This window comes from Dendrobates tinctorius, unplaced genomic scaffold (assembly GCF_039654945.1).
Source record: "Dendrobates tinctorius isolate UK_male_01 unplaced genomic scaffold, ASM3965494v1 ptg000020l, whole genome shotgun sequence".
Lineage (NCBI taxonomy): Eukaryota > Metazoa > Chordata > Amphibia > Anura > Dendrobatidae > Dendrobates > Dendrobates tinctorius.
The window spans coordinates 20,316,077-20,335,956 of record NW_027361688.1 but is presented as its reverse complement, the minus strand read 5'-3'; the positions used below and the strand labels follow the sequence as shown (position 1 = coordinate 20,335,956).

Sequence of the window (19,880 nt, the reverse complement as noted above, 5' to 3'; positions counted from 1 at the left end):
AGGGTCCTAATGGTTTTTCCTCCTTCCCTTCCCTATTCAGGAAACTGTTCATCATTAAGGCTTACCATTGACTATACCGCATGGTCAGAACTGAGGTTTCACCATTGCTCACACATTAGGTCCGGTGTTGCATTTGTAACGGTGTTACATTAGGACTGGCGTTTTGGGCGTCATTCTTGATGAACTGTCTGCTTCACTAACATGCGTCAAAATCATTGCCCAAAAAGGGTTTTCCGGCACTTTTACATTGATGGTCTATCCTTTACAGCCGGCATCCCCACCGATCAGCTGTTCCTGGTGGCGGGGCAGATGTGCAGTAGAAAGCCGCGGCCGCTATTCAGTGCTGTGCAGCTCCTGCCAACGACAACACCAGAAACAGATAATTTAATGGGTTCTGAGAAATCTGATATCTATATATCTCAATTTTGGGTGTATTTTTCCTGTAGAAAGAATAAAGAAAAAAAATACAAATATATATATATATATATATATATATATATATATATATATATATATATATATATATACACACACACACACACACACACACACACACACACACACACACACACACACAGCATGCAGAATTATTAGGCAAGTTGTATTTGAGAGGATTCTTCTTATTATAGAACAGCAGCTATGTTCTCAATCAACCCAAAAGACTCAAATATCAAAGCTTAATATTTTTGGAAGTTGGAGTGGGTTTATTTTAGATTTGGCTATCATAGGAGGATATCTGTGCAGGTAACTATTACTGAGCAGAATTATTAGGCAACTCAATAAAAACCAAATATATACCCATCTCACTTGTTTATTTTCACCAGGTAAACCAATATAACACAAAATTTAGAAATAAACATTTCTGACATTCAAAAAACAAAACAAAAAAAAAAAATCAGTGACCAATATAGCCACCTTTCTTTACGATGACACTCACTTTCCTTCCATTCATAGATTCTGTCAGTTGCTTGATCTGTTTACGATCAACATTGCGTGCCGCAGCCACCACAGCCTCCCAGACACTGTTTGGAGAGGTGTACTGTTTTCACTCCCTGTAGATCTCACATTTTATGAGGGACCACAGGTTCTCTATGGGGTTCAGATCAGGTGAACAAGGGGGCCATGTCATTATTTTTTCTTCTTTTAGACCTTTACTGGCCAGCCACGCTGTGGAGTATTTGGATGCATGTGATGGAGCATTGTTCTGCATGAAAATCATGTTTTTCTTGAACGATACCAACTTCGTCCTGTACCACTGCTTGAAGGTGGTGTCTTCCAGAAACTGGCAGTAGGTCTGGGAGTTGAGCTTCACTCCATCCTCAACCCAAAAAGGTCCCACAAGTTCTTCTTTGATGATACCAGCCCTTACCAGTACCCCACCTGCACCTTGCTGGCGTCTGAGTCGGAGAGGAGCTCTCTGCCCTTTACTGATCCAGCCTCAGGCCCATCCATCTGGCCCATCAAGAGTCGCTCTCATTTCATCAGTCCATAAAATCTTAGAAAAATCAGTCTTAAGATATTTCCTGACTCAGTCTTGACATTTTATCTTATGTTTCTTGTTCAATGGTGGTCATTTTTCAGCCTTCCTTACCTTGGCCATGTCCCCGAGTATGGCACACCTTGTGTTTTTTGATACTCCAGTAACGTTGCAGCTCTGAAATATGGCAAAACTGGTGGCAAATGGCATCTTGGCAGCTTCACGCTTGATTTTCCTCAATTCATGGGCCGTTATTTTGCGCCTTTTTTTTATCAACACGCTTCTTGCGACCCTGTTGGCTATTTGCCATCAAACGCTTGATTGTTCGGTGATCACGTATCAAAAGTTTGACAATTTCAAGACTGCTGCATCCCTCTGCAAGACATCTCACAATTTTTTACTTTTCAGAGTCCGTAAAATCTTTCTTCGGACCCATTTTGCCAAAGGAAAGGAAGTTGCCTAATAATTAAGCACACCTTATATAGGGTGTTGATGTCATTAGACCACACCCCTCCTCATTACAGAGATGCAAATCACCTGATTTACATAATTGGCAGTTGGCTTTCAAGCCTATACAGCTTGGAGTAGGACAAGCATGTATAAAAAGGATGATGTGATCAAAATACTCATTTACCTAATAATTCTGCACACAGTATATATATATAAAAAATTTTTTTTTTTTTTTTTTATTCTTTTTACAGGAAAAATACACCCAAAATTTAGATATAGAATATATAGTGATAATCCCCTTCTGAAAACTGTGATTTTATCAAAACTAAACCAAGCTGCCCAGTGAGCGACACATCATTGGAACTAGGGTCTCTGCCTCCACATTTTGCCCGCTCTCATATTAGTTGGCAAAAACCTGGTGACAGATTCCCTTTATGTATGCTATGCAGTAAAATAAAACACCCACCACAAACAACTGCATGCAGCTGCATCAAATTATTTATTGATAGTGCAAATAAAAATTAAAAAATAATTCTTAAACAATATTAAAACCAATCCGGCCTAAAGATAATTAACGTTACTCGATGTTACACTTTTCATAAATAATTACATTTTTCAAAACTTTTTCTTTTTTTTAATACTTTGAAAAATATCAGGGCTTCAACTTTTAAACTTTAATAGAATCGGTTATTGGGGTCTCGTCCGGGATTAACAAAAAAATTGTACTTAATATTGATATCAACCAATCGGAGAACAGCTTTTTCCTTTTTGGAACCCACTCTGGTGAAATAAAAGCTGCACTGTGTGGAACCCATGGGAAACCGGTACCGTCGTTCTTTTAGACAATTTTGAGAACGTTGGCCCATTCTTTTTCGCAGGAAACAGCGCCACTATTGTACACTGGTTGTGCCCTAGAACTGCAGAAGTGAACGAGACTAAGCAAACACAGCCCGTGGACAAGAGCAGCAGTTTTTGATAGAAAACAGACCCTACTTTTTTTCTTTTTTTTTTTAATCCCGGACAACCCCCTTTAAGACAATGGAGCTGTATGATTGCATCGTATAGATGATTATGTAGAACACTGAGTCTTTATACTTTGATTTCATCTCCTCCCAGGAAAAATAATGGTCCTGGTGATTTTTTTTTTTTTTTATTATTTGTAGTGAATTTTCCAACGGGAGATAATCGAGCCGCATTCTGAAATTCTACCAAACGGGTCATAGTCCAACTACAAAATCCCAAAGCCGACGCTATTTGATCAACGTAAGCCTCTTTATTTGATGGAGCAAGCTGTCCCTTTCCATGTGGGCCTCTGCGAGAGCCATCTTGGTTTTGGCCAATTCTCTCTTTAGACATTCATTTTCGTCAAGAAGCTGCAGAAACAAGAAAATAAAATAAATGACTGACTCTATACTTGTAAGATACCAAAACAAAAGAGTACCAAAAAAATATAAATAAGAATTTTATTCAATATTTAGACAAAAAAAAAACCCACAAGACATTAAAAATTAATTGAAAAATAAAGGAAGGAAACTAAACAGGCACACCCCGACGCGCGTTTTGCGTGATTGCTTTCTCACTCCCCTTTGAGAAAGCGATCACGCGAAACACACCGTCAGGGGTCGTGGGAAGGTCATCTTTAAGTCCTCTGACTCACTATGGGTAAGCATTTACTTTGTTGTATTAACACGTGCTGGGCTGATATCTAAAGGCCATTTGGTGACATTATGTGAATGATACTCCATACCTGCGCATGTGTGTGCACATAAAATTACCTCTCTTTGCTTTCATACAATAAACTTATGACCTTCCTGTTGTGTACCTGTTTAGTTTCCTTCCTTTGTTTTTCAATGAATTTTTAATGATGTCTTGTGGTTTTTTTTGTCTAATGATTGAATAAAATTATTCTTATTTATATTTTTTTGGTACCATATATGTTATAATTGGAGTATTTCCCCCTTTTATGATACTTTATTGATGTGTTGGGGGAGCTAAACTGAACTATGCTCTCGGCCTTTGATGTTAGATTGTGCTGTTTGATTACTGTGTGTTTGACTTGGTTAAAAAAAAAAAAAAAAAAAGGACACCCCAGCTTTAAGCCTTCGCAAGAAAAAAAAAAACCAAAACACTTAAAACTGCACCAATAGAAACAAAAATTACATTGAAAAATTATATGAAAATCAGTTCTGCCTAAAAGAAAGGAATTATGTAGGTCACCTGTTGGAGGTACGCAGGTCGCTCATTTTTTTTTTTTCCCTAGAGAATGGTTCCAAAACACATTGGTGTGAATAAAACACCTTGCTTATATTCTCCGGATCTCGTCCTTTTCGCGAGACCTTCCCAGACGCTCCCCTCCACCCCCAAACCCCGAAAAAAAAAAAAAAAAAAAAAAAAAAAAAAAAAAAAAACAGAAAAACAAACTTTATTCAATAATTGTACCCAAAACACACAAATTGTACAACTCTCCTACAAAACTATACCTAAATACTGCCCTCAGATAAAGATTTCACCCCAAAATATTAATCTAGGCGGAGTTTGTGTATGGGGTGAAGGGTTTATGTGCACACGTCTGGTTTTTGGTGCAGAAAAATCTGCTGCAAATGAGTGTTGGCAGAAAAATAATGCAATGTATTTTTTTTTTTTTACCCTTGAAAAACGTGTGTCAAAAAATGCCGCAAAAATGTAGTGTGTGAACAAAGCCCTTACAGTATTTATTTGTTTCTAGGGGGTAAAATCTTTGGGTACTAACCTAAAAACACAAATGGCGCCCAAAAACCTTAACCCAAATGCTTCATTTTCGTAATCCATCGTTAGCCAAATCATACCCCTATATGTGAGAGTGTTTTAGAGAACCAAAGAGGGCAGCAGCGGGAAAAACAGAAATCACCATGTTAGCTCTGCCTGGCAAATCCAACTGAATTCAAGTGCCATTTACTGAGCTGATATTTTTAATGGAGAGAGTAGAAGACATTCATGGACCGGAATGAGGTGTTGTAATGTTCACGCGGGGGAATGACTCCTAGCGTGACACATCTTTGATAACTGCAATGTGCTGGTTACAGAAGAGGATGCCGCGCTGTGCGGGAGCGGAGGAAGGTGAGTAGAATTGGATGTTTCTTTTAAAATGTGCTGGAGTAGAAGCAAGGGGCCTAGGATGGGGATATTATACCAGGATGGGGGAAAATATACCAGGACAGAGGACAATATACCGGGATGGCGGGACATCATGCCAGGATGGCGGGACATCATGCCAGGATGGCGGGACATCATGCCAGGATGGCGGGACATCATGCCAGGATGGCGGGACATTATTACATGGGGGCTGAAAATGTATGTCTATCAGATTCTCTACACTACAATGACCCACACTTCTGCCCAACATGCAGGTTGGGGCCCAGGTCCAAATTTTGCACCGAGGCCCACTGGACTCAAACTACACCACTGCGAACCAGGCCCTCGTGTGACCATCACCTAACCTGGACTGATTGTTTTTAAATCAAGAGAATGACAAGGAACGTCTCCAATTAATTACTGCAAGCAGAGATTTTGGAAAAATCTGAGGAAATGATGCAGAAAACATTTTAAAACTTTTCATTATGGAAGGATAACATGTTATGTGCCAAAACAGACACCCCTTTAAAGGGTATGTGCCAAGGTGAGAATTAAGTCTCTATCCATTGGATAATGTCCTGATTTCTGGGGGGTCAGGATTGTGGGACCCTCACTCCTTCTCTCCATTCATTCTTAAAGGGTCTGTACCAATCAATATTGGCTAAGTCAATGACCAGGACAAAAAACGGACAATGCCGATTGCATCTGAAAAGATATAAAATGTGAAAAATAACTAAAAATTTGACATTTCCAGCTCTGATCATTCCTAAACGCTTTTACTTTAAGGCAACAGTCGCCTTTCACAAAAGCCCAATAAATATTTCAGCACCAAACTGCTTATTAATCTAAAAATTCGCCAAAGTGCTCGTCAATCTCATCCGAGACATAAGAAGTGGACAGGGCCCCAAATCAGATCTTCTGATTACTCTGCGCACTTCAAAGACATAAGTGATTAAATGATAATTAATTTGGACGCAGAATTCGCGGAGCTGACAAGCGATATTTTTTCTCTTTTATGGAAATCATAATTTTCTTTTGCCTTAAACTTTTGTATGATCTACGATTATTTGGAATTTTATTAGTCTCTTTTATCACACATTTCCCTAAAGCAAAGACAATTTATTAGAACCAAGGGGAAAAAAAAAAAATATCGAACTGAGATACGATGGAAATATCTATAAAATGAAATGTAAAGGATAAATATGGATGTAATAGGAATGACGCAACCTAATAAAAACATTAAATATTAAAGAAAAATGCACAAAAATGTTAAAAAAACAACAAAACACAAATTTTCAGCTCTTAATCCCTTTAAGGGACGATCTGGGACCAAATGTTGCCGTTCACTTTGGTATCAGAAGTATTGGGTGTGGATGCTTTACGATCCCATACAGTTGCCCATATACAGGCAGATATGCAAGTATATCACCATCACTTAGTTTACTGGGTACAGTAGGTGTGATAGAATCACAGTTTTCTCTGCTGCAGATCTCAGAATGCTGAGTCCTGTATAACCCGGCCCACAGCACTGATTGGCCGCTTTCTGTGTACACTGCACATTGACAGCTAATCAGTGTAGGGGGCGGGGTTGGACTAGGAGACACGAGACACCTAGTCCTGTGTTGATAATCTCCTGCCAAAAAAAACACTGATTTTACTGAAACAGAAGCACAGCCTAATAAGTGACACATCAATGGAATCAGGCTCTCTGCCCCTACATCATGCTGCTCTCCGAAAAAAAACTGCTGACAAATCTCCTTAAGTGGCTGCTGAAAATCGAGAAACAGATTAAATCTAGGATCAGAGGACTCTAATCCTGGTCATGTAGCCCACTGAACGCCACAGTCAAACTGTTGTCACGTAACACTAAACTTATATACGCCATCATCAGATTTACAGTGGGGGGAAATAAGTATTTGATCCCTTGCTGATTTTGTAAGTTTGCCCACTGACAAAGACATGGACAGTCTATAATTTTAAAGGTAGGTTAATTTTAACATTGAGCGGTAGAATATCAAAAATAAAATCCAGAAAATCATTGTATAAATTATATAAATTTATTTGCATTTTGATCCCCTACCAAACATTAAGAGTTCTGGCTCCTGCAGACCAGTTATACGCTAATAATAACCTTGTTACTTGCATTAAAGACAGCTGTCTTACATAGTCACCTTTATGAAAGACTCCTGTCCACAGACTCAATTAATCAGTGGGATTATAACCTCAACAACATGGGCAAGACCAAATAGCTTCATAAAGATATCAGGGACAAGATCATAGACCTGCACAAAGCTGTAATGGGCTACAAAACCATAAGTAAGACGCTGGGTGAGAAGGAGACAACTGTTGGTGCACTAGTAAGAAAATGAAATACAAAATGACTGTCAATCAACATCGATCTGGGGCACCATCCAAAATCTCACCTCGTGGAGTATCCTTCACCATGAAGAGGGTGAGAGATCAACCTAAAATTACACGGGGGGGGGACTTGTTAATGATCTCAAGGCAGCTGGGACCACAGTCACCAAGAAAACCATTGCTAACACATTAAGCTGTAAGGCCGTGTGCCCACGTAGCTTTTTTTTAATCGTTTCTGCAGCGTTTGAGCCGGATCAGACGCTGCAGAAACGCTTAAAAGAAGCTTCCCATTAAATTTAATGCATTTTTGGCTTTTTGTGCCAATGCATGCGTTTTTAAACGCTCAGGAAACGCTTAGCGGCTAAAAACGCAGCATGCTCATTAATTTCCGCATTGCCCCGCGTTTTTTGCCATGTCCAATGTTCCCAGAAACCGCGCGGAAAAAAACGCATCAAAAACGCGCGGTTTTCCGCGTGTTTTCTGGGAAGGAGTCTGGTTTTCTGAGCGAAAACGCTAACGTGGGTACATAGCCGAAAATTGCGGCAAAAACGCTTAAAAATCGCATCGTGGGCACACAGCCTTAAGGTTTAAAACCCTGCAGTGCCCGCTAGGTTCCCATCTGAAGCTGCCAATGAACACTGGATGATTCTGTGCGTGATTGGGAGAAGGTGCTGTGGTCTGATGAGACAAAAATTGAGGTCTTTAGCATTATCTCAACTAGCTGTGTTTGGAGGAAGAAAAATGCTGCCTATGACCCAAAGAATACCATCCCCACTGTCAAGCATGGAGGTGGAAACATTATGTTTTGGGGATGTTTCTTTAAAAGGCACAGGACTACTTCACTGCATCAATGGGAGAATGGATGTACCGTAAAATCCTGAGTGACAACCTCCTTCCCTCTGCCAGGACATTAAAAATGGGTCGTGGCTGGGTCTTCCAGCAAGACAATGACCCAAAACATACAGCCAAGGCAACAAAGGAGTGGCTTAAAAAGAAGCACATTAAGGTCAAGGAGTGGCCTAGCCAGTGTCCAGACCTTAATTCCATAGAAAATTTATGGAGGGAGGTGAAGCTCTGAGTTGCCAAGCGACATCCTCAAAATCTTAATGATTTAGAGATGATCTGCCAAGAGGAGTGGACCAAAATTCCTCCTGACATGTGCGCAAACCTCAACATCAACTACAAAACACGGCTGACTGCTGTGCTTGCCAACAAGGGTTTTGCTGATTGACATAGATTTTGCAGCTCCATTTAGATAAATGGAAGACACAATAATCTTTGTCATAATGATAAAATATTAAAAAAAACAAAAACACAAATTTGCATTGACACTTATTAATTTAAATAAAAAAACACTGATAGCAGCTTAAAAATAAAAACATAACTAAATCGGTAAGTGGCTCTCCCATTATCTAAAAAGAAAAAAATTGTGCCGTTTTCACTCTTACAAGCAGGAGGCGGTCCATTTTTTTCATCCATGCTGCACAATGTGGGTCTTCTATTCCTTTCTAAGCAGCGCGCTGACGATATCAGCACATACACAGCTCAGCACATACACAGCTCATCACATACTTCTATGGGTTTTATTCAAGTCAATGGATCCCATAGAAGTGCGTGAGAAGCTGTGCACAAGCAGAAGCCATTAAAGTAAGCTTCTATACCCTCAGTGTAACATTTTTCATTTGAATAAATTTTTAAGTAGACTTATTTTTAAAAAAAAGGCAATATTTAGAGTCTTTATGGGAATGATTCTTTAAATAATCCCTTTATCGCATGTAGAAAAAAAAAGATAAAATTATAATAACGTAAGAAAGAAAAAATACAATATACACAGTCTTGTCGAAAATAGATTTTTTGCTCATTATGAATTTTGGGATCCTCGCAACTGTGGAAATCAATCGTAATAATTAACAGGTTATTTAATGTGAACTGTGAATAGTATATTAAATTGGCAAAATAATAAATAGAAAACAAAAAAAAATATTTTTCTGCTTTATGAACTATCCTGGCAAAAACCACACAGACACAAACACTCAACTTCTGAATTCCAAACCAAAACCAACCAAAATGATGCAATCTGCAATAATCCAGGTACACAGAAGGAATAAAAGCAATGAGGACAAACAGCACTTCAACTTCCGGCCGTTTCGCCTCTCAGACGCTTTTTCAAGGGTCAATTGAGCCTTGAGAAAGCGTCCGAGGGGCGAAACATCCGGAAGCTGAAGTGCTGTTTGCTTTTATCCCTGGACTTAATAAATAAAAAAAAAGAAACTATCATTTGGTGAGTGCCATAACTTCTTCCCTGTACCTGGACTTCAATGAAAGCTTTATAAATCTGTATTCAACTAGCGCCCCCTAGAGGGAACTTCAGGCAGTCAAAATACAATTCTAAAAATGTGTTTAAAGAAAAGCAAATACTCCATGCAGCCAGTAATCTCTTCATTAAGACAGACTGATCCCCATCCAACTGAGAATTCTATATTGCAGAGAAGCTGGATAATCGGCGCCTCGTTCAGAGGTGATTCCAAGGTCAAAGCCTAAGACTATGATTAACACATCAGAGCTCAATGCTCGCAGCAATGTACAGGGGGTAACATACCTGCTCCATACTAATTGCTGGCATCTTCTGATTGTGGCTTCTTTTTACATCTAGCTGTTCGGGGGGCGCAGGGCTGTCACAAAGTGTCTGTGTGCTTTTAGTAGCATTACTTCTGTGCTGCAGACTGTTAGTACTGTCAGTGTTCACTGAAGGGAGCTCAGTTAACTCTTTGTGATGGGTGCTGATGTCAGTCAGGGAATCAGGATTACCTTAAAAAGGGGAAAAAACGTGTATGTTATACATGTCTTAATAAACAAAATGATAGCCACACCTTCACAGAGATCATTTGTAAAGAAAGTGAACCCGTTTGCCTGATGTAGGAGGCTCCTTTCCTGACAAGCAGGCCAAAAAGCTATTTATATTGGCTGCTTTGTAGTGAACAGAGCATCACTGGTTACAGGGAGAGTGACTGAGCATGTGTGACCACGCGCATTCAGTTCATTAACTGGACGTGCACTGTACTATATATTTTCAACACCATATGTAAGTATGTGTTATGGAGAGGGATAGACATAGGCATCAATTATTGCATGTGCGCCTGTTGAATTCAGTAGAAAAAAAAAAAAAAAAAAAAAAAGGGCAACGAATAAAAGAAGACAGAAAAACAAAAAAGAGACAAAAAAAAAAAAAAAAAAGCAAAAAAACACAAATAATGAGTCACGGACTTAGCTTACCTTTAATACAGAAGGATCCGTCATCGTACCTCTCAACTAAGAGATTCTCAATATTCAGGACAATTGGCTCCGGCTCTGGGTCACTGTTGTTGTTCCTCGGACTATCATCCTAACAGTTTAAAAAATATATATATAAAAGAAATTATTAAAAAAGTAAGTCACATGTTAAAAAAAAGGTTGATACTTGTATAAATCTGTTCTAGAAATGACATTGAGGGTTATAATACTAGTTTACTGCTGCAAATATGCTAAGGATCCAAAGGGAACCAGTCCCCCGTCTATGAACAGCACCGGCAAATGCATGGGAAATGATCCAAAGGACACCAGTCCCTGTCTGAACAGCGCCGGAAAATACATGAAAAAGGATCCAAATGGCACCAGTCCCCCGTCTATGAACAGCACCGGCAAATGCATGAGAAAGGATCCAAAGGGAACCAGTCCCTGTCTATGAACAACTCCGGCAAATGCACGAGAAAGGATCCAAAGGGAACCAGTCACCTGTCTATGAACAGCACCGGCAAATGCATGAGAAAGGATCCAAAAGGACACCAGTCCCTGTCTGAACAGCGCCGGAAAATACATGAAAAAGGATCCAAATGGCACCAGTCCCCCGTCTATGAACAGCACCGGCAAATGCATGAGAAAGGATCCAAAAGGCACCAGTCCTCGTCTATGAACAGCATCGGTAAATGCATGAGAAAGGATCCAAAAGGAACCAGTCACCTGTCTATGAACAGCACCGGCAAATGCATGAGAAAGGATCCAAAGGGAACCAGTCACCTGTCTATGAACAGCACCGGCAAATGCATGAGAAATGATCCAAAGGACACCAGTCCCTGTCTGAACAGCGCCGGAAAATACATGAAAAAGGATCCAAATGGCATCAGTCCCCTGTCTATGAACAGCACCGGCAAATGCATGAGAAAGGATCCAAAAGGCACCAGTCCTCGTCTATGAACAGCATCGGTAAATGCATGAGAAAGGATCCAAAAGGGAACCAGTCCCCGTCTATGAACAGCACCGGCAAATGCATGAGAAAGGATCCAAATGGCACCAGTTCCCGTCTATGAACAGCGCCGGCAAATGCATGGGAAATGATCCAAAGGGAACCAGTCCCCATCTATGACAGTGTCGGCAAATGCATGGGAAATGATCCAAAGGGAACCAGTCCCCATCTATGACAGTGTCGGCAAATGCATGACAAAGGATCCAAAGGGAACCAGCCCCCATCTAGGAACAGTGCCGGCAAATGCATGAGAAAGGATCCAAAAGGCACCAGTCCCTGTCTATGAACAGCACCGGCAAATGCACGAGAAAGGATCCAAATGGCACCAGTCCCCGTCTATGAACAGCACCGGAAAATGCATGGGAAATGATCCATAGGGAACCAGTCCTGTTATGATTGAGTCACCGTAGGAGGCACAAATAGAAATGCTAGCTAAGTGCAGAAAACCAGAGAAGTTGGCAACTATCAGATTGCAGACCCCTGAACCTATCAACACAACTAGCAGTAGCCGTGGGGGGTTCCTACGATGACCTAGACCCCTCGATCACAGCCGGAGAGATACATAGGCCTAAAGAAGGAAAGGGGAAATCTAACTGCCCCAGAGCAGACCCCAAAGCAATAGGCAGCCCCCCACATATAATGACGGTGAAGCAAGATGAAAACACTTACACAGACAGAAAGACAGGCTGAGCAAAGACGGGGCCCAAAAACTACCTAGATAGGAACGGATAGGAAGGCTGCTGTCTGCAATCTGCCAAAACCCTATCAGAGACAAAAGCCAACAAGCTGATATAAAAATGGCCCTGAAGCAACTAAGCTTCAAAAACTAAATCAGCACTCAGGTACTTTCAGAAGACAGAGCTCATGGAACACTGTGCACACTCCAGCAGGGAGTGGCAGAATCCAAAAAGTAAGAAAAACAAAAACAAATCTTAAATGCAAAAAGGCAAAACAGAAAACTTAGCTTTAGGAGAGCAGGAATCAGACTGGTGTCCAAGAGTCCACAGAGAAATCACCCGCAGGGCAGAAAGGGCGTAGGCTGCCTTAAATCCAGTCAGTGACTCCACTCAGCCAATCGTCTTCATTAGTCCCAGGTGCCTGATAATCAGGCTCACTACCTTCCTTCACTAGAATAGGGAGTTCACCAGGCCTCAGTGACGGAGGGGAGAATGAACTCACAACACAGTCCCCATCTATGAACAGTGTCGGCAAATGCATGAGAAAGGATCCAAAGGGAACCAGTCCCTGTCTATGAACAGCACCGGCAAACACATGAGAAAGGATCCAAATAGCACCAGTCCCCGTCTATGAACAGCGCCGGCAAATGCATGGGAAATGATCCAAAGGGAACCAGTCCCCATCTATGACAGTGTCGGCAAATGCATGAGAAAGGATCCAAAGGGAACCAGCCCCCATCTAGGAACAGCGCCGGCAAATGCATGAGAAAGGATCCAAATGGCACCAGTCCCCGTCTATGAACAGCGCCGGCAAATGCATGGGAAATGATCCAAAGGGAACCAGTCCCCATCTATGACAGTGTCGGCAAATGCATGACAAAGGATCCAAAAGGGAACTAGTCCCCGTCTATGAACAGCACCGGCAAACACATGAGAAAGGATCCAAAAGGGAACTAGTCCCCATCTATGAACAGCACCGGCAAACACATGAGAAAGGATCCAAAAGGGAACTAGTCCCCGTCTATGAACAGCACCGGCAAACACATGAGAAAGGATCCAAAAGGGAACCAGTCCCCGTCTATGAACAGCACCGGCAAAAACATGTGAAAGGATCCAGTTTTGCATTGTCTTCTTATTGTCTTCCTTTATTTTAGCTATTTATCTCCATTTCATGTTTAATAGAGAAACTCGCCAGGAAGGGCTGGTGGTAGCAGAGCCGGGAATTATTCCACTCTTAATATATAATTTATAACGTAATAAACATTTAGAGTGGAATAGAAGAAGCCATTATTGGCGCTGATTCATGTTCAGACCCTGTGAATGTTTTCTGCAGGCGCCAGCACTGGGAACACTGGGAATCCCGGGGGTTTCAGAGATATTGGGTAATGTAACATAATGGGGTTTCTGCATGGGGTGAGGTTGTAAAGGCATTTCTCATCCTTCATCCTCGCAAGAGGAGAAAATAAAGCCAAGATGTTCCCAATCTGCTTATATAAGACGTAGACTTCTCTATTAACCAGAGAAGAAAGCCACAAGGAGAAGCTCTTCTTGGCATTACAAAGATTCCTGATGACGTCAATGGATGCTGCATGATATTTCTTCAAATGTTCAGCAGATCTGATTAGAAAGTGGTCCAATTCCCTGGTGGTTCCCAAAAGTCCAACATCAGGATTTTCAATGGTCCAGCTAAACGTTGGGGTGAATGGCTTTGAGATTAGTCAATGTTAAAAGTGGGCAACTCAGCCAGGTCCAAGTTGGATAACTGAAACCCTACACTTAATTAGTACATGATTCCTCATCTCCCTCCTAGACTACTGCAACATCCTCCCACCGCCAATCCACCCTCTATTCTTCTGGCCACCTTACTCTTTTGCCTGTCCTCTGTTCTAATCCCATTACTGACTTACAAGGATTTGTTGCCTCCATACATCTCAATCCCGATCTCTCAATATACCTCCCCATTCGTAATCTCCACTACTCAATTGGCTCCCCACAACACTAGCTCGGGGCTCTCTCCTGTGTTTCCCTTTGTAAAGTAGACTACACCAAGAGGTCAGACTCTCACATATCATCCCAAAAACCCATCTTTTCAGGAAAACCTAACCCTGCTGCTAACACACGTGCCGTATAGAGAACACGGAGGCTACCAGTATCTCCACAGATGGGTCTGCAGGATAGAAAACTTACCGAATACTAACCTGCAAGTGTAATTTTGCCTTTTGAACTCTTATCTTCATCGGCATCACTTCTGCAACAGAGTCATCATCTATGAAGTGGTGGATATTCGCAAGAGTGGAGGTGAGGAACTCGGAGCTAAAATCTGAAACTTGGCACTGGAGGAACCCGTTTTCAGCAGCAAGAAGAGAGTAGCGTTTAGCACCAGGACCGGTCTCCAGTCTCAGGCTGATCTCCGGAGAGGACTTTCTCTGCTCCATCGATGACTTGTGGTCAGAGTCTGAGGACAAAAACATCAACCATAATTTGCTTTCCCAGACCGAAACATTCCCGATTGGTCAACATAGTACGAACATGGCCCAAGAGACGACAAATCTGCTGAGTTTTTCCAAGCAGAAATGGATCCTGGAAATACTTTTTTTGGAGGTGTTTTTGGGGAGTATTTTTTTTCGAGTTTTGGAAGGGTGTTTTGATTGTACAGTGGGTAGTTTGCAGCTGATAGCATCAGGATCTCCTTCAAAAGTGTCACATTTAATTTTTCTTATTCCCACTTTTTCAAAAACTCTCAAAAAAAACTCAAAAACAGCAAAGTGGACTTCCCATAGAAATGAATAGGGAGATTTTTATGCAAATTGCCTCTTCAGAGAAAAAGAGGACTTGAACTCTATAGCGCCACCTGTTGGTAGTAGCGATCCTACAAGTCACAATCAACCCTTTAACGAATCTTGTAATATGACTTAGGATTTTTGTAAGCCAATTTGAAGTGAATTCCAAATTTTTCATATTTCTCATGGGTCCTTCAAAAACAGTCAAACCCATTCAGGTCAATGTAAGGGTATGTACACACAGTTGGGGTTTCCCTGCGAAAATGCAGCATTTTACTATAATAGCAAAGTGGATGGGATTTCTGAAATGTCATGTTAACGCCGCTTATTTTTTTACTCCTTAAGGATTTAACTCATCAGAATGTCAATTCTTTCCGCTTTTTTCACCCATTCTAATCACTGAGGAAAAATAAATGCATAAAAAAAAGCAAAAAATGCGTACAAAAAAATGTTTTTTTATGCAGCTTTTTTTTCCTTCCAAGAGATTTTTTTGATGGGGAAATATACACAGCAAATACCTAACGTGTGCCCATACTCTAAGGGTCTAATCCACACGTTCTGGATAGTATGAGGGGTTCGGTGAAGATTTTCACGCCAATTTTTCCATAAATTGTTTCACACTTGTCCATACAAATCAATGGTCAGTCCCAAAAAAATAATAAATCAGACCGCACTCTGATGACAGCCTTAAAAGGATACTCCCATCTCCAAGATCCTATCCCTACATGTAGTAGGTGTAATAATAATAACATTAGCAAATACCTACAATTAGAAATGTAGTATAGTTCTTCTGATTCGCTATGTCCCTTTCCTCATGTGCAGGTATTGCAGGTATCCATGGTTACAACCACTAGCAACTAGCTAACTAACTGTCACTATATCAGTGGTTGTAACCATGGATCCTTAAGATCCTGCAAAGCCCTACTCATGAGGAAAGGAACATAGCTAATCAGAAGAACTATACTACATTTCTAAATGAAGATATTTGCTAATATTATTATTAGTATTATTAAACTTACTACATATTGGAACAGGATCTTGGCTACCCCCAATATCCAAATATCTTCTTGGTTTGCCCCACTAAAAATTGACATTAAAGGCCCTCCAAAAAAAGAGGCACACACTCACTTATTTTCTCTTTGCCACCAAATGGGAAATTGCAATTAGCTGGGAATCTCCAGCTATTCCCTTCGCCATCACTTTCATCAAAATCTGTGAAATTTTCCACTTTGAGATGATCATTAGTTAAACAGAGGAAGGATATTGACTATTTTGTGGGGGCTGGGATATATATTTTTCATTTTAATCATTTTTTTCGCATTTGGGTTTCACTATTTTGCAAAATTAGCCTCTGTGTTGCCCTGTCTAATGCAGGCTTCAGAATGAGCTAACTGAGAATCAGTCAGTGACTTTGTTCTAGTCTAAGAGTTTATAACTTTTGAGCATCTCTCTGCTGATTTACGATTTCTAGTGGTCATAAATCAGCCGAGTTCAGCTTGCAGACAGGAAGTCAAGAATTATAAACTCTCCTGCCAGATAGAGTGGATTGTTCCTTAACTCACTGTGCAGCCAGCACCAGACAGCGCAATATATTGTGTATAGTAAGCAAACAGTGCAACATTTTAATGATACTTAATTACCAACATTATTTTTAGCCAAAAATATGATTATTTTAATAAAAATAAATGCTAAGGTGTCCAATATGTTTATATTCCCACAGATTCAATATAAAATCAGATATGCAAGGGCTGGAGATTTTTTTTTTCAGTGTTTTGAGCTTTCCTAGAACAATCCTATATCTATAAGAAAAGGAGAAGCGGCTATCCACAATGCGGGGAGTGAAGGACAGATAGATGGCTCGCGCCGACCACGGAGACATATGGCAATCTCTACCCCTAGATTTATTCTGTCCTACTTTTTGGAATCATCTCGGCGTCATATGACTCCTGGTAGAAGAACTTTTGGACACATGTTCCGTACATCCACAGATGGATGTTTAATAGTCACGGCAGCCAAATGCTGCAATCATTTACAATCTCATATTTTCAAATTTTAATATAATATTTTTAGAGCGTCTTTATCATAGACCGATACGAGACGCCGTCGTCACTACCACCGCGCGCTTTGCCTACTGTAATCTTATCAAACGGCGCCACCAAGTGGTCAGTGCCCAGATTGTCACCTATGCTGCACGATAAGCACGAGACTTTTTTTTTATGTTGTCACTCTTTCAGTTATGATCATTTCCATTTACCCAGTTCATGATGGGGTTTTTTTTTTTTTTTATACATGCATCTTAAGATTTCCCCCCCCTTCCACTCATTTTTTTTAGTGATACATGGGGCTTCATTTTTGTGTTATTTTCTTGCTCACTTTTTTTTATTTTTGTTAATATAAGTGGGAAAATAATGGAAATAGGTCTGCTTTTCACATTTAAAGAGAAAAAATTATGATCACAAACATTTTAAAATGTGCTCCTTTTTTTGTATATTATACAGTATATACACATACATACATACATATGTATGTATATGGAAAAAAAAAAAAAAGGGACTGAAGTCAGCTCACCACTGTGTAGACTCCTCGTTAGACAGCTGGCACTCAGCATGGTTCCATTGAACAGAATTTTGGACCCATGAAGTGAAAAGAGGCTCCAAAGAATTGATGGTACTAATAAAAAATTCATTTTATTTAAACAATATTAAAAACATATAATCCAAGAGATGTGCATATCAAGATATGAGGGATACAAATCACCAATAGGGTATCTCACATCAGTTCCAACCCCAAACCAATAAACGTCACCAAACAAAGTGAACATATGAATTACATCCAAAGTAGCTGCAATGTAATAAAAATCCGCCCCTACTCTTATAATGCAAAACAATGCATAAAATTCATGATATGGCTCAATTTTTATCCACTATAAAAATTGACAATAAAGTGTAAAGCAATAGTAAAATGTGAACCTAAAGTTCATAATATAGCTAACTAGTTGTTAACAAAAACAAAAATCCCGGTGATTATGCGTGTCCGATTCATCAGTCCCGGTGCTTCTACGGGAGGCGCGAAGTAGAAGCGCCTCCCGTGGAAGCGACAGCGAAACGCGCGTCGGGGCGGAGGGACGCCTAGAGGATTCCACGCCAACCTCATGGTATGAATTACTTTATGATTGCCTGTTACATTTATTGTGCCTTTAACCTCACTGAGGATTTATGTGTGACGGTTCACGTGCGAGGGCAAGTACTTTGTTTGCAGGGATTGCTTAGGCAGCCACCTGATAGCATGCCGGGACTGATGAATCGGACACACATAATCACCGGGATTTTTGTTTTTGTTAACACTTTATTGGCAATTTTTCTAGTGGATAAAAATTGAGCCATAACATGAATTTTATGCATTGTTTTGCATTATAAGAGTAGTGGCGGGTTTTTATTACATTGCAGCTACTTATTGGACGGAATTTATATGTTCACTTTGTTTGGTGACGTTTATTGGTTTGGGGTTGGAACTGATTGGAGATACCCTATTGGTGATTCGTATCTCTCATATCTTGATATGCACATCTCTTGGATTATATGTTTTTAATACTGTTTAAATAAAATGAATTTTTTATTAGTGCCATCAATTCTTTGGAGCCTCTTTTTCACTTCATGGGTCCAAAATTGTGACTAATTGTATAACCTTGTTGGTACACACCCAGATTGTTTATGGTGATATTTGAAATTGGGCATTAAATTATGACTAAACGGTTCCATTGAAGCAAACATATGTAACACAATCTCCTGACGAAGACCGCAAAGTCGAAACGCGTTGATCTGACAACAATGTGTTTTTTTGCCTGACAACTTTGTGCCGTCCATGTTTTTAAATAATGGATTAAAAGTTATTTTTTAGACTGCTATTTTCTCGCTGGATCCTTCCCTCCTGTTGTTACATATGTATGTATATATATCAGGCTCACTTTTTGGTTCATTTTCCAAAGGGGTTGGGGTAGAAAATATTTTTATTTTTTTATTTTATCTTTCATTTAGTTCACATATTGTTCCCTCATAATGTAACAAAAGACTCATGGGGGAATTACAACAAATATTCCTATTATTCCAATACATCTAAAAAATAAAAAGAACCTTAAAAAAAATCTAAAAAATTTTTCACAATTAGTGTAAGTAGATCCAATGGATCGCCATGGTTACAGACTACGAGCGAACCCTGTGTAGTCAGACACAGGAATCATGTAGCTGCTTCCTTTTATTTCACTTTTTTTTTCCTCTACCTAAAAAAAAAAATAGGTTAAAAAGGAAGAAATTAACTGAGCCTAGTCAAGGCGTCTTCAGCCTGTAACCGTGGAAACACATAGCCCTGCATTAGAACTGTGTACACAGAACGGTAAGAAATATTATTCAGGCTATTTACTGAAGCTCACCGCTTCTCTCGACAGATGGCTGTAAATACGTTCCTTCCTCCATAATCCCTTTCTGTGTGACAACATTTTTCTTTTACGGATTAATTTAAGGCAATTGTTTTTTTATGAAGCCATAATTCTCCAGAATCGCACAATTTACAACACTCTGTCCCTGCTTGGAAACATTCACAAGTATCTAATGTGATTTATCCGCCACTTTCAGGCCCCAGCCCGCCCCATCTCAGGCCCCAGCCCGCCCCATCTCAGGCCCCAGCCCGCCCCATCTCAGGCCCCAGCCCGCCCCATCTCAGGCCCCAGCCCGCCCCATCTCAGGCCCCAGCCC

General features: G+C 40.3%; 1 protein-coding gene across 1 annotated transcript in view; it reads right to left on the bottom strand.

Annotated features, from left to right (window-relative positions):
* Window positions 1-2,403: 2,403 nt before the first annotated feature.
* BLTP3B (bridge-like lipid transfer protein family member 3B) overlaps window positions 2,404-19,880 on the bottom strand; it is an 86,361-nt gene continuing 68,884 nt past the window's right edge. The window contains exons 18-21 of the mRNA XM_073567843.1: window positions 14,551-14,807; window positions 10,670-10,778; window positions 9,996-10,204; window positions 2,404-3,300 (exon numbers count right to left, since the gene is read on the bottom strand). Coding sequence (XP_073423944.1) covers window positions 3,178-3,300; window positions 9,996-10,204; window positions 10,670-10,778; window positions 14,551-14,807 — 698 coding nt within the window. The 3' untranslated portion in view covers window positions 2,404-3,177. The remainder of the gene's footprint in view (window positions 3,301-9,995; window positions 10,205-10,669; window positions 10,779-14,550; window positions 14,808-19,880) is intronic.